This window comes from Lissotriton helveticus, chromosome 1_1 (genome assembly GCF_964261635.1).
Source record: "Lissotriton helveticus chromosome 1_1, aLisHel1.1, whole genome shotgun sequence".
NCBI classification, from domain to species: Eukaryota; Metazoa; Chordata; class Amphibia; order Caudata; family Salamandridae; genus Lissotriton; species Lissotriton helveticus.
Window position 1 is genome coordinate 203,504,793 of NC_136057.1, and position 16,190 is coordinate 203,520,982.

The following is a 16,190-nucleotide window of genomic DNA, read 5'->3' on the forward strand; positions in this document are numbered from 1 at the left end:
CATCTGCATGCTACAGTACACTAGGGGTTACAGAGAGTGGCACATTGATAAACTTTGCCTACTACACATTTCAGTGTGTAAGAGGTTGTGCTACAGTGTACGGCATGTTTTGCTTTGGAGAACAGTCAGTTGTGACATTTCTTGTGTGGGGATGGTAAACATTCATGTACAGCTATTATTCCAGGAATGACTCAAGCTTCCCAGAGGAATGCCACAATGGTGCCTACACAGGCGCATGACCGATGTTGTGGCACAAGCACAGGGTAGAGCACAGGAATGCAAGATGTACTTGATTCTGTGGCCATTTATGTGTTTGGAAAAGAGTTTTTGCTATGCACTGCTGTAGATTCCTAAGAAACTGTTATTTATGTTAACATATGTCACCATAAACTTTCACATTAGCATATTCTTTTCATACTGACCAACCTTGACCACGTCATTAGCCTCTCTTCCACGTGTGTCTACATTTCTCAGCAGACAGTGTACCCAGTGCTATAGTTGAATGTTACAAACATGACACAAGTGTACATTGTTATAGGCACACAGGGCCCGATTCACAGAATGAACTTAAGACTCAGTCCTAAACTTACTACTATTTTGGTATTCACAGAATGCACTTACTACTTTTGGTATTCACAGAAGTTAGGATTTTGTCTTAAGTTTGTCTTAAGTCTGTCTTAAGTTTGTCTTAAGACAGACTTAAGACAAAATCCTAACTTCTGTGAATACCAAAATTAGTAAATTCATTCTGTAAATGCCAAAAGTAGTAAGTGCATTCTGTGAATACCAAAATAGTAGTAAGTTTAGGATTGAGTCTTAAGTTCATTCTGTGAATTGGGCCCACAGGTGGTGATGACGAACTTGTTCACAAGTTTGACTGTGTTAGTACAATGATATTTTATTTCTGGAATATCATTGACACGTATACATTATTTTTTTCACAATGTGTATTAGTTTAGTCTTTCATGCCAACAATTTTGTTGTGCGAGATTTTTGTTGAGACAGGTGTTGGATATCAGACCTTGTTCCCCTCTGTGAAAGTTTTTTGTGTGTTGTCCAATGACACCTGTGTGAAAATGTAATTTACTGACCACTCTTCCTTTGTCTTTTTATAGTAAAATCTTCCTCAGAGTCTTCACTTTGTTGAGTAGGTGCAGGGCATATTCTGCTACTACTACCACCAGCAGTGGCAGAGGATGTTTGAGGGTACACATGTTCCATCGAGTTGAAATTAGCCCTTTGTTCATTCATCATCATTTGCTGGTTTTTGATGACGGTCATCAAGTCTGCATGAAAGGCTGTCATGGCTGACAGGAAGAGGTCTTGCCGTTGCTGCATGTCTCTCATTCGGATAACAATATCTTTGAGGTGCTGGGCTATATCCCTGTTGGCATTTTGAGGTGGCATTTGGACATGCCTCTCACTCATGATATTGGAAATGTTTTCCAGAGATTGAGACAATCCTGGTGTTTGTGTGGAGGTGGCTTCATCAGTGGCAATGTTTGCCAAATCAGGATTGATGCTTTGAAGTATGGATGGCAGGATGGCAGCGATACTTGGCAATGCCACATGTACCTCACTAAGGAGTTCACGCTGTACAGTTACAGCATTTCTTTGGAACTCACGTTGTGTGTTCTGCCACTCATTCATCATGTTTGTTGATGAAGGTACAGGTGGTGGTGGTGGTTGAGTTTCAACTTCAGCATCAACCACAATGTTGTCACACTGTGGAGGGGGTGTGGGTGACCGTATGGTGGCTCTTTGTACCTCGAGGGTGTCAGTGTCAATGGTGGGAGGATTATCATCCATATCATCCAAGACATTGTTGTCATCCAGTTCTTGTGCAGTTGATGCAGCATCCACTGTGAAAAAATTTGCAAATCTGTTAGTAGTGTTGGCAGGTTTAATTGTAGAAATGTTTAATCCGATCCATGACGTGTGCACTTTTTGTCTCACACTGCAATTGTAAAATGTAGTGTTATTACAGGGTGTTCTGCTCCTTTGAAAACAAACACTTGAGATGTATCATTGTACAATTTTTGAACATTACGGCCCATGGGTACATGTACTCACTCAAAGTATCACACACCCTATTTATCTGAAGTTTGTTGTGTGCCAGCCTATCACCGGCAAAGGACACACTGTTTGTGACGTTGTCAGATTATTTTCTGACAAGACAGGATTTGCAGTTGTCTGAAATTAAGAGTGACAGACACACTGCTTTGTAAAAATTGTTGTTTACATTGGAGTGAAGCACTGACTGTAAACAATACACATTTGCAACAAATTGGATGACATTATTCAACACAATCTCTTATGTCAAACATTTTGTGAATGATCGTAGGAGTCAACCTACAATGATGCCAAGGTAAATGACATTGGTTATTGTGCTGAACGGACTACCCAGGCCCCAAAACCTCACCATGGAACAGTTACCACAGATCCCCCAAATGCCATGCCCATACAGACACAAAGTAAAAAAAAAAAGAAGATATCTGTTCTACACTACTGAGTACATGCTCTTTGATGATCAATTGCAGTGTGCATGTCATATAATTGTACACTCTTACTACACAATGGCCTACCAAACATTGTCGGCACTGACAATTTCACAACTTGGGGAGGCAAAGCTGGTCTGCCATTTTTAATCCAACAAGGGATGCTGTGTTGCAGTGTTATTGCTGGGATGTGCTGTGAGACATTGATGTACACCCAAACATGGTGTTGTTTTTGTGGATGTTACATGTTATATGGAGTGAATACCTAGGGATAAACACATTGCATACTATGCTGCAACAGTACATCATTGTGCTACACCAAACAGGTTTGCAATGGTGGCCTACACATATCTGCATCCTGTCCAACAGGGTGGGACACCGGCATACGCTGTGGAGGGTGTTGTCCCTGAGATGATTATCACTCAAGTTGCACTGCCACTCAAACAACACACATTAGGGATGCATGTTGCATGTCCTTCATGTAATTGCCCAGCTGTCTTGGCAGGAAATGCTGTACCCAAGACTCTTTCAGTACACCTAGCTGTATCTCATGCTGGCAGAATAACCAACTTTGTGAGGATGCATCACATCGCACCACTGTGTGGTTGTCCATTTAAGTGGAAGGGGTGATGCGTAGTGGAGGATGCCCATGGAAATGTGGTGCACAGTGCACCTACATAATTTCTCACTTCAAGAAGGTGTGCATGCAAGCGCAGCAGGAAGACCAGTTACAGCTAATATTATGTTACAGTTTGTTGTCCGACATACCATTGCATTGCCATTGCTTTTACATATGATGCTTACCACTAGGTCTCTTATTACAAGAGTGTAGTTTGAGCTGGATAGGATAGCATTGTGCATTACATTTTCCATCATCAAATGTCCTACCCAAAAAGGAACATTTATTATGGGAGGAGCTACGCTAGCAACCAAGATGGCCGCACAAGCTCCCGGCTCCGTCGACCTCCGTCGCTGGCGGATCTATCCTGAACTTAATCCTGACCTCCCGCCAGACTCCCGTGTGTCTGATTCGTCTCTGAGTCCAGGGGCGCAATCCCGGAGTCATTATAACCTTTTTTGACGAAGTTACACCGTCTGTCATTTTCAGGCCTCCTCCAGACTATAAGCCGGGGCCTCGAGTACTGACCCAGCCGGGTTTCAGTTGAACAACATCGGCCGCGGGTACCAGGCAGGGTCCGGTCTCATCGGAGTGAAACGAATTCTCGATCCTGGTGGTGGTCTCGAGTCCCTGCGTATACTAGCCGGACGGCGACGAGATGTGGATGCCGCGGTGAGTGGGGGTCTGGTTCCTAGGACCCTGCTCCATCCCTCGGGGTCCGCGGGGGGGGGGCCCGCTCTCAGCAGCGGTGTAAAGAGCGCAAACCCTGAAAGTCGCCAGTCGCCTTCGCCCACCCCACTCCTGTTGGTTTCCCCGGAGTAGCCGGCCTCCGGGGTTGGAGACCTGCTTTGGCATCGATTAAGCGGAGATGGATCGGACGACATGTGGACCGACACTGGGGACCGTAATGGCTGCCATCGGGGCTCTTCACTGGCAAATGGAGGCTGCTCTCCACAAATTGACTGTACGCATCGAGACTCTTTGTTCGAGACCGGACTCTAGCCCTGAGTCAGACCCGCAAACATATGGTGACCCCCGCGGAGCTTGATTTTATCCGAGAGGAGAACCCCGAGCATTATCATAATCTGGTGCCAATTGATTCAAAGCAGACAGAAACATTGCCAGCGTCAAACAACCTTGGGACCTCGTCAGGTTGCAACTATTAGTAAGCGCTCAGCGCTCCTCGTTCTTCTTGTTTACTGGCTCCCTCGCGCATGGTGGCTGAAGAAGCGCCCAGCGAGTTGTAGAGCATTTGTTGTTCTTCTGTTAGCTTTCTTGTTAGCTTTCCCTTAATATCGGCTCCCTTGTGCACGGCGGCTGAAGAAGCGCCCAGCGAGCGTTGAGCACTAATCTAAACCAGCTTACATTATTATATCGCCAGCATGAGATGATTACGCGTTTTTTAAAAATTGTATGAATTGTTTTTAAAATTTAAACGCTGTCACAAATCACTTGCTGCACATTACCTGTTTATTGTAAGGCACACGGCGAGTCTCACTACTCCACCACCAAAAGTTTGGCTATGTGGAGGGGACTAGCGCCACTAAAAGGAAGTACTGCACACCCACTTCCGTTTTCACAACACTAGCGGCAGGTCAGCACTCTAGTGCCTCGCCTACCCCGGCCATAAAAGACCTGATCTAGGCGCTTCCCCTCAGATTCAAAGCAGACAGAAACATTACCAGCGTCAAACAACCTTGGGACCTTGTCAGGTTGCAACTATTAGTAAGCGCTCAGCGCTCCTCGTTCTTCTTGTTTACTGGCTCCCTCGCGCACGGCGGCTGAAGAAGCGCCCAGCGAGTTGTAGAGCATTTGTTGTTCTTCTGTTAGCTTTCCCTTAATATCGGCTCCCTCGTGCACGGCGGCTGAAGAAGCGCCCAGTGAGCGTTGAGCACTAATCTAAACCAGCTTACATTATTATTTCGCCAGCATGAGATGATTACGCGTTTTTTAAAAATTGTATGAATTGTTTTTAAAATTTAAACGCTGCCACAAATCACTTGCTGCACATTACCTGTTTATTGTAAGGCACACGGCGAGTCTCACTACTCCACCACCAAAAGTTTGGCTGTGTGGAGGGGACTAGCGCCACTAAAAGGAAGTACTGCACACCCACTTCTGTTTTCACAACACTAGCAGCAGGTCAGCACTCTAGTGCCTCGCCTACCCCGGCCATAAAAGACCTGATCTAAGCGCTTCCCCTCAGATTCAAAGCAGACAGAAACATTGCCAGCGTCAAACAACCTTGGGACCTCGTCAGGTTGCAACTATTAGTAAGCGCTCAGCGCTCCTCGTTCTTCTTGTTTACTGGCTCCCTCGCGCTCGGCGGCTGAAGAAGCGCCCAGCGAGTTGTAGAGCATTTGTTGTTCTTCTGTTAGCTTTCTTGTTAGCTTTCCCTTAATATCGGCTCCCTCGTGCACGGCGGCTGAAGAAGCGCCCAGCGAGCGTTGAGCACTAATCTAAACCAGCTTACATTATTATTTCGCCAGCATGAGATGATTACGCATTTTTTAAAAATTGTATGAATTGTTTTTAAAATTTAAACGCTGTCACAAATCACTTGATGCACATTACCTGTTTATTGTAAGGCACACGGCGAGTCTCACTACTCCACCACCAAAAGTTTGGCTGTGTGGAGGGGACTAGCGCCACTAAAAGGAAGTACTGCACACCCACTTCCGTTTTCACAACACTAGCGGCAGGTCAGCACACTAGCGGCAGGTCAGCACTCTAGTGCCTCGCCTACCCCGGCCATAAAAGACCTGATCTAGGCGCTTCCCCTCAGATTCAAAGCAGACAGAAACATTGCCAGCGTCAAACAACCTTGGGACCTCGTCAGGTTGCAACTATTAGTAAGCGCTCAGCGCTCCTCGTTCTTCTTGTTTACTGGCTCCCTCGCGCACGGCGGCTGAAGAAGCGCCCAGCGAGTTGTAGAGCATTTGTTGTTCTTCTGTTAGCTTTCTTGTTAGCTTTCCCTTAATATCGGCTCCCTCGTGCACGGCGGCTGAAGAAGCGCCCAGCGAGCGCTGAGCACTAATCTAAACCAGCTTACATTATTATTTCGCCAGCATGAGATGATTACGCGTTTTTTAAAAATTGTATGAATTGTTTTTAAAATGTAAACGCTGTCACAACTCACTTGCTGCACATTACCTGTTTATTGTAAGGCACACGGCGAGTCTCACTACTCCACCACCAAAAGTTTGGCTGTGTGGAGGGGACTAGCGCCACTAAAAGGAAGTACTGCACACCCACTTCCGTTTTCACAACACTAGCGGCAGGTCAGCACTCTAGTGCCTCGCCTACCCCGGCCATAAAAGCCAATGCTCCCAGTCAAGCGCAGCGGACGTGCGCAGCGGGCGCGACGTCTGCGCGCCGGAGTCCGCGCCGGGACCGCCGGACCACGGACCCGTTACCCTGATGTACCCCACATCAATCCTTTACACATATACCAATACTCTAGGGATCAGCTACTTTCCATCAGGCAACCTCTACATCTCCCCCACTCCTGTCCCACTCTCCTCAATCCCAATACCATGTGTGGGCCGATTAACTGTAACACCTGCACTCCCCACCCACCTACTCCCGCTCATAACACTATTTTAGCCGCTCTCCTCAATACTCGTTCCCTTCCTAGACACAAATGGGACATTTTAGAGCTCATATCGTCCAAATCCCTAGATCTATTATTTTTAACAGAAACATGGGTAGACCTATCATCGGGACCAGACTTTACGGCTGCTCTACCCTTAGGGTATTGTGTAAGTAGATTGGACAGAAAAGGACAGAAGGGTGGCGGAATAGCCATAGTACGTAGAGAAGAATTCCGCCTCCATACCACACCCCTTTCCCTCAAAGAATGCGAAGCCATGGCCTTTAGTTGCACCTTGTCTAAAATACAATCATTCGCTGGGACACTAGTGTATGGTCACCCTGGTCCACGTACTAAATTTCTTGCCAACTTCCATTCCATCCTGGAAAACTCTATAGGATCGACGCATTACACCATTTTGGGTAACTTAAATTTTCACTTAGAGATAACAAACGATACAGATTCTACTACTATTCTAAATGATTGCCTAGCGGTCGGCCTCCATCAATTAGTCGTAGCCCCTACCCACATTGCAGGACATACTTTGGATGCGATATTCACGAACAATAACGACATCACGGTCTCCAGAGTAGAACCTCTTACATGGACTGATCACTCGGTGGTGTACTTTAACATTAAACTGAACCCTACGACTGTAGTACCAACTAAACCACCACCCCATACGACATCAAGGAACTGGAAAAACCTTAACATCCCTGACTTTTCCACAATGTTAACGGAATTACTGCAAAACACCTACTCTGATCCCGACACAGCATCCAATAACTATCTCACACAAAAACAACACTGCCGAAACCTAGAAAGGAGATGGCGCAAGCATTATTACCCATCTGACAAACTAACTTATAAATCAGCCTTAACCAATTACAAACAACTAATCTTCACCCAGAAGACCAACTATTTTGTGTCACAAATCAACTCCGCACAAAACTCCACTAAACAATTGTTTCAGGTAGTGAACCAGCTTTCCAATCCCCCGGTACCCCCGGAGGATACATCTCAACAACTCTGTGACTCCCTTGCCAAGTTTTTTACAGACAAGGTTATGTCAATCTTTAGCACTTTTTCCCTTTCCACTCATTCTGGTGCATTAACATCTCTGCCTGACCCTTCAAACATCTCAGTTACATTTTCTCATTTTCAAGAAACCTCCCAAGAGTGCATCCAACACCTTATAACCAAAATCAAATCCGGCTCCCCCACTGACCCATGTCCACCTTCAATCCTTAATTTGATCGCACAGATTATTACACCAGCAATTGCCAACATCTGTAACACCATGTTCAGTACAGGAATATACCCCTCAGTATAGAAACAAGCAGTCATACGCCCACTTCTTAAAAAGCCTAACCTAGACCCTGGAGATCCAGCTAGCTACAGGCCTATCGCCTGCCTACCCTTTCCATCTAAGATATTTGAGAGTCTCATGAACACGCAACTCTCCAACTTCATTGAAACCAACGACCTTTTAGATGACACACAGTTTGGTTTCAGACAGGCACATGTCACCGAAACAGCACTCATCAAAGCGGCTGATGAGATTAGGTCTACTATGGACAAAGGGGGAGCGGCGGTCCTGATATTATTGGACTTGTCCGCAGCCTTCGACACGGTCGACCACACCACCTTGGTCGACCGTGTCTCTGCCTTGGGGATTACACACAAAAAACCTCATCTCTTCATTCTTAGAGAACCGATCCCTAACAGTCAAACTAGGACAATTTTGTTCGCCTACTTTTTCACTCCCATGCGGCGTCCCTCAAGGATCCTCGCTAAGTCCGACACTGTTTAATATATACGTGTCGGACTTGGCGAGGGTAATCAAAGCCCACAACATCAGCCTTACAACATACACCGACGACACACAGCTCGTCTTATCTATCCATCAAGATGGTGCTGATGTGGCCGCTAACTTTCAATCGGGCATGTTAGCAATAAGCGACTGGATGGCGGCCAATTGCTTAAAGTTGAATTCCTCCAAGACAGAGATAATGGTCTTCGGTAAACTGGAACCCATCTGGTCTCCCGTTTGGTGGCCTGACAAGCTAGGTCCCCCCCCTACCCCGGTCATCAAGGTGCGGAACTTAGGGGTAATATTTGATGACAAACTGCTATTCACCCACCATGCGAACAATGTATTGTCCACTTCATTTTTTACGTTACGTAAAATAAAAAAGCTACTACCCTATATCCCCAGTACCCATGCAAAAACACTCATTACCTCTTTGATTTTCTCACGTATAGATTATTGCAACGCTCTTTTTCTGAATGCACAGGCCAAAATCACTAACAAACTTCAGCTAGTGCAGAATGCGGCAGCCAGAGTCCTTCTGAAGATTCCCAAATTTCAATCCATCTCCTCCCACCTGCAAAACCTTTATTGGCTTTCCATCAAGAACCGCACCAGATTTAAGTCCCTCTGCATAGCATACAAAGCAATCAACAACATAGGTCCTGCTTTTCTCAGAGAGGCCTTTAAACCCAAAAACAACCCTAGAACCCTGCGCTCCTCTTCCTCTCATTGTGTTAACATTCCTCGCACCCGAAGAGTTAACTGGGGAGACAGATGTTTTGTCATAGCCACCGCCAAACTTTGGAACTCTCTCCCCACCTACATCAAAATCAGCCCCACACTCATGAACTTCAGGAGACAGCTGAAAACGTGGCTCTTCACTCAGTAAATGGCCCTTTCTGTTCAACCACTTTCTGTCTGACTACTTTTGATCTATAGCGCCGAGACACCCACGGGTAGTTGCGCGCTTTAAAAGTCGCATAAATAAATAAATAAATAAATTGTATCTGCGCAACTACAGCGGTCCGCGACTGGAGCCCCTGACCTGCCAGCAAGTTCGGCAAAGTCATCGCCCGTACAGGACTCATTTCTTTCTTTGTTTCTGAACACCTCCATCGATACTCTTCGGATAGACTTTCGTGTTTCTGATAAACTTCGAGACTTGACTCTTCTGACCCTTTCAGGCTATATTGGTCCCCTCACTTTTCTACAACGTTTTGACTCTTTTGCTACTATGCTGGTCCTATCGAAAAGGGTTTGTGTGATGGATCGTAGAGGCCAGGGCTGAACTTGACTGTTTTAATTCTGTACAGTGACTTCCTTTGATACTGCTGAGTGGTATCGATGGGAGTGAGGGCCAGATGGGATTCTGCTTTTTTAGGTTTGGTGTACTGATTGTGTTCGTCAATGGGATTTGGTGCCTCTGTGGTGTCTGGGGCTGGGCGGGATGGTCTTTTCTCTTTTGGTGACTTCCCTATCGGTTTGTTTACAAGTCTGCTTTACCTCGCTTAGTACCATGGTAGGGAACATCTGCTTGTGGCGGGGGGAGGGGAGTCCGAGAGCCTATATCATATCGTAAGACATTCCTTCCCCATCTTTTCCCTTCCTTGGGGTGTAGTCTAGGGGGCGACAGGCACGCTGCTAGTGGGGTTAGGTCGTAGCCATCCGCAGGGGTGCAGGGTGGGGTTTTTTTTATTTTTCCTTTATTTTGTTCTATGACCGATCTTTTTCCCTTTTCCCTTCTTCACAAGAGATGTGGCATATTCTCCTGAGCTCGTTGTTATGCGTATTCGGGTGTCAAGTGTCCATTTTTATATCCTGTATCCTTGGTGGGCGGGTTTTGATAATGCTTGCTTATGGTTCTTTGTATTGTATCGTTTTGACCCAGCTCCGGCTGGTATTGATACTTTCCGGATGCCTACAATTGTATTGTATTTCTTTATTCATCTGCCCGTTCACCTCTGTCATATGTTTTACCAACGATACCCGAAATGTACATTTCTACTCTTGTGTTATAATTAATAAAAATATATAAAAAAAAGGAACATTTATGACACATTACAACCACAGTTACATGAGCTTCATATGACTCCTCTAAAAGGACACTAGCGGGTCGATTCACATTAACTGGCGCATCCCTGCATATCAGCAGGGATGCAGCAGTTATTGGGCGTCACGGCAACACCTCTTTCCCCAACATTGCACACACCATGGTTTAAGACTAGACGGCTATGTGACGCATCTGCTGGCGTAAAGGAGCAACATTGTTAGAGTCACGTTGCAAGGGCAACGCAGCTCCTACAAAGCTTGGGGCACGAAAGTGACACAACGGATGTATGACGTTACAACGCATACTTTTACAACGCATGCCTTTACAACGCGGTATTTACAACGAATACCATTACAACGCATAGTGCTTTTGGGTGTTGGATAGTGAATTATTTAATTTACTATTCCAACTCCAGTCCACGTGGATAGTAGGGAAGGTGTTGGATAGTAAATTAAATATATTCCCTATCCTAGAGCGCCCCCCAGCGCAATGCGTTGTAATGGTTTGCGTTGTAAAAGTTGCGTCGTAAAGGCACTGCGTGGTAAAAGTTACGTTGTAAAGGTTGTACACCGACACAACAGTTGTGCTACTGTGGCATACGGGCATGTGAATCTGACCATAGATATCACAACAAATGTGACTCTGATTTTATATGTATCCCACCAAAAAACCCTAATATAATAATTTGTCCCAGACAACACCCTATTTAAAAATTTTGCATCAGAATACACACTATTGTAATCATTTGCAGACAAGACAATATCAAAATGGCTTATTTATCAACATTAACACACACTTTTGTGATTTTTCATGAAGAAATTTACTGAGAATTATTACATTTGCAACCACAGAACACCGTAGTTTCAAATGTACTCCCCTAAGGGAGTCCTGTTTTGTTTGTCGACACTTAAAAAAGAAATTAGACTAATGCACATTATTTAGGAACAGGACAGCCAATCTAATATTTGTTGACAATGGAAATCCATTACTTTGCTATGTCACAGATGAACACATTACCTAAGCAGGAACTACTGTAACTGCACTAGTTGCATCACAATGCATTCATAACACATACAATGTGATAGCAAATGCCTGCCTGTGGTTACTTGTAATTGACATTTCAATGTGATACGTGTGTTGTTGTGTACATGTGGCATGACGTCCAGAACCATGATTGAAAGCATATACAGGCATTTGCATCAGGAACACACTTATCAGTCAAGACCATTACTCTTTCACACTCCTACGCTGCAACACATGCATACAGAACATCCATCGTGTACACAAACACTAACTAGACATCTTGCAAGACTGTATGCTTATCTTGCACCCTGCACATGTCTAATCTCAGGGAAGAAATGCTTCCACATCAGGGCAATAGTGCCTTGTGCCACCCAGCAAAAGTACACTGCACACAACCCGCTCAAGGCCATCCTCCACAATGTGCATGCACTACACGTGCACACCACATAAACGTGACACTACACTGCTGTTGACTCTTCATTTCTCACCTACTTAACAGACACATACATTTGTTGCGGATCTATGTTCAACATCACCCTCAGTGACAGCTACTTAATTTCACACACAGCCCACATTAAGGGTGAGTAAATGCCATATCCGACAGGCTATGAGGACACTCTATCTAAACATGCAATTGAATGACCCATCAGTGACCATGGTACTACACAACTTACATAGACAGACCAGGCAGGACAACATCCACTTTGGTCCATTTATTTTCAGGCCCCCATGGGCAAGCAGAACACATATTCTCATACAATTGTAGCCACCATTGCACACCAGGCTTACACCCCCCCAAATCAATGAGTACATCATGACCTTGGTCCTCAAACTGCAAAAGACACACCACCATGTAGAGGACACCATTCCCTCCTTTGTCATATTTGTGACATTTAAATAAGAGTGCTCTTGTGAACACAAAGCCACATCACAGGAGACATAGACAGGCACTTCTCCTCCACAGTAGTGACATCCAACAGCACACCCCCACCCCTATTTACATGATCTAGCCTTCATGGTGACTGTCATTGATTCACCATGCCCACAAAACACCACCACCATCATGTATCCACTTCACAATTGTATACTGGACAGCTAAAGACTTGTCATGGAGTGCCTTGTCGTCATCACTTTGCCTACACTTACATACATGACCCCACTGCACATGTCCTCCACCCATTGTTCCCTAACTACCCAGGCACACTGGCACACCACAAGGACAGGCAGACAGTATGTGTCACCACTTGCACCTTATTGGCAACGTCACGCATGACATCCAGACATCCATTTTTGAGTTTTGGTCTCTAGGTTATGCATGTAGGCATATGGATAGTCATGTGCACATGTTTTAAGTGGTCCTTGCACCATCAGCTCTTCAGTTTGTACTTCCACAACAGTATAATTGTGGTGGTGCAAGAGCCTAAATACATTAAGGCCATTTTGTGTGCTCAAGGAGGGATGGACATATGATTGTATTTGTGACATTGATCAATCTAGATATAAATATGTGTCAGACTCATTGTGATTGTTGACCAATACAAGGACTATTATGGCATACAGAAATGTTTAGGTGCTATGACCACCATAACCCATTACAGAGATATGCGCACTTATTTGTACTTACCTGTTGTGTGCTCTGCAGTTTCTCTGGCAGCACTGTCCTGACCGGAGATTCCGATAACGATTTCCTCTGGTATGACTTGTGCCACCTGCTCCTCTAGTTCATCCAGGACCTCCTGGTCTGCTGGGCTGCCTCCTCCAGTTCCAAGGGCTGCCTTGCGGTTTGCCGCAAGTTTTTCTTTTGTGCGGTGCTTGCAATCATGCCACCTTTTTTTGCAGTCAAGGACAGTCCTCTTGGCCTGCGCTACACTATTGATTTTCATTACAATTTGCTTCCATATTGCCTCTTTTTTACCATGGGGCAGCTTTGAATTTACAAACAGCTGATGCTGGTACTTGGTGACCTCTGCCACCAGGATTTCATTTTCCTCATGGCTGAAGTTTGACTTCCGCTTGTGTTTAGCCTCAGCCTGTACATCTGGGCTTCTGCTAGCAGGATTTGCCTGAGGGTCCTGGCTGCTGGTATGTGCTTCTTCCATTTTTGTTTGTCTTCTGTGGTCCACAACTATCGCAATCGATATTTGCGTCACTTATCCTGCAACCTTTTGACGCTTCACGCACTTTCCAGTGTTGCGCCGGTGCCGCAATGGCGTTACGTGTCGCAAACGACCTTATGTGACTTTTCCGCACGTTGCGTCCGGCTGACTTGCGGCACTATTGCGGCACCTACGTCAGTTTGTCTGACGCAGATTGCCATGATGCGCCACGCTCTGTCACCTCATAGATTTGGCGCTTCAGCATTGACTTGCGCCATCGCAGCGGCGACGCATGCCTTTTGACGCATCTCTGCGTGGCGGCAGAGTTGCGTCACTCTTCATAAATCTGCCCCAGTATGTTTACCACCCGTCGCCCACAGCCTGAAGGCGCGATTGGTAACACAACTTTTCTTTACTCGCACTGCATGCAATGAGGAGATATTTTCCCACACGTCGCGCTGACTATCCGCTTTTGTTGTCCTTCTAAACCGCTGAAACACAGTCTCGTTTGCCAAGACTCGTGGACAAACTTTCACGCTGCTCCCACGCCGCTCTCTTCCACCAATCCGCCTTACTTCGACGCGCACCTTTCCCTGTCAACTCCGTTTCCTTTGCCAGGTCAGAGTCCAACATCCGCATGCAGCTCCTTCTTGCAACGCTTCCACAGTCACGACGCCAGCACAGTCTTCCGACAGTCTCACTGCTCATAGACTCACCCGTTGTTCTAGTCTCTCCTCATACCTTCGTTATTCTCAGGGTGTGATGTGCCGATTTCTTCACTTTACAGGTACTTTTTTTTTGTTTTATCCCCGCTGCTTTCTACTCCTACACCCCTCTCTCTGCCAGTGTCCATTCGCCGCTTCCACTTCACGCCTCGATTTCCTTTTCTTTCTCTGTGCGTGTTACCACTGTGGTTCGTCAGTTTCGTCTCAATACTTTCCCTTTATGGTGCGTGTTGAGGTCGTTGTCCTTGTTTACCCTCGTCGCCAGTGTAGTATGTACACAAAAGGAGGAGAGAGGCAGGAACGGAGTAATGAACAGGTTTATTGAGTAGAGTACACAACGACCTCAGCCACAGCTAACACAGAGCCGCAGGTGGCAGCCTCATCACAGCCACAGCGGCACTCACGCTGGAACCCTGAGCACGGTGACATTCGAAGTGATGTCACCGTGGGGTGTTCCACTATGCGCAGCGCTGTGGAATGGGAAGGTGAAATGAGTGGGAGATACCACAAAGTGTTCACAGAAGAGCACATGTGTCTACTAGAAAGCTAGCAGTTGTTCACGGAAAAGCACATGAATCTACAAGAAAGCAGAGAAATTGGAGCACCACGCCTCCCAGTCCCACCATTGTCCTCAACAGTGGACAACCTCAGCCTGGGCGTAATTCATTAGCCATAAGTATTGGTATTTCCAGCGACAACTTGTGTGATCCTAAGCACATTTAACATTCTTATCTAAGGAACTGTCACCTTTGGCTCCAGTGTTTAGTCATGTCAGATTGCTGAAATGGAAATAAGCTCAACATCTCAAGCATTCTACTTTCCGCACAGCCAATGTGTTCTCCGAAAGGGAAATCGTTGTACATGGTGCCACTGCATTTGGCTGCGTTTGGTTTCTGGAATGTGTCTACACAGCTCACTGCGTCAAGTAAACAGCATCCACTCTATAGGCAGCGGTGTCATACGCATTTATTTGCGAATCATGTTGGAGCAGTAATCTGGTTTGTCAATGTCTCAAATATGCACGATAGCTGCATGTGGGCCAGCAATTATTGGGTTGTTGGCCAACTGTGAGTACATCATTATCATGCACATTGCCTTTGCGCTGTTTTTTTTAACTGACACTGTGTGGGGTATGCGTGAGGCTCACCAGTTGAATGCCCACGTGCATGCCTCAATGAGGATCCTCTAATCTCCAACTGTGATGAACCACAGATCCAGCTAGACAGCTCTGGCTGCGCGACACTGTTTGGTGTACGCACTCACCGGGAGCCACCCGGCATGCTAGGGTCCTGCGTGTCACCATCTTTGTTGGTGGCAGCATGCAGGTCTCAGGAATAAGCTTAAGGCGGTGATGGTAGATCCGCTTATCAGCTGTATGGTCAGTCTGTGTGCGATGTTCAAGGATGGCTGGAGAAGTGATGGGGCTTGTTCTGTCACCACTTTGCGACATATGCTGGGGGCTCTCAGCAACTACAGCGAGCGCTCCAGTCACTTAATAAGGTAACTGTGTCTGGTAGTCCTAATTTCGTCATATGTCAAGGTTTTAAAGACATATTTCAGCAGAGGGACTAAAGAGCTTTCTAACTCCTTCACTATCCCCAGTCAATCGAGGCCGGTATTCACAATTACAAAGTGAGTTGTCAGTTGACTTTGTTTTTAGCACTGTAGTACTTAAGTGTTTTTAGGTCTCGCCTGTCAATGCGCTTGCACATTGAGCTTGCAAGAATATAGGGGCTTAACGAGAGCTTAACGATCGGGCGATTCCATGCAGTGC

At 45.9% G+C, this 16,190-nt stretch overlaps 1 protein-coding gene across 1 annotated transcript; it reads right to left on the bottom strand.

The window, feature by feature from the left end:
* Positions 1-910: 910 nt before the first annotated feature.
* On the bottom strand, positions 911-14,817 carry LOC144768525 (uncharacterized). Its single transcript, XM_078652272.1, has 2 exons — positions 13,220-14,817; positions 911-1,862 (listed from the first exon to the last, which is right to left on the bottom strand). Exons 1-2 carry the CDS (start codon positions 13,692-13,694, stop codon positions 1,084-1,086), a joined length of 1,254 nt encoding a protein of 417 aa, XP_078508398.1. The 5' UTR covers positions 13,695-14,817; the 3' UTR covers positions 911-1,083.
* Positions 14,818-16,190: the final 1,373 nt, after the last annotated feature.

Excerpts from the sequence above, each read along its gene's own strand:
- LOC144768525 (XM_078652272.1), bottom strand. The coding sequence starts at position 13,694 with ATGGAAGAAGCACATACCAGCAGCCAGGACCCTCAGGCAAATCCTGCT. Across the intron at positions 1,863-13,219 it reads AACTGCAGAGCACACAACAG|TGGATGCTGCATCAACTGCA; the intron begins GTAAGTACAAAT and ends ATTTTTTCACAG.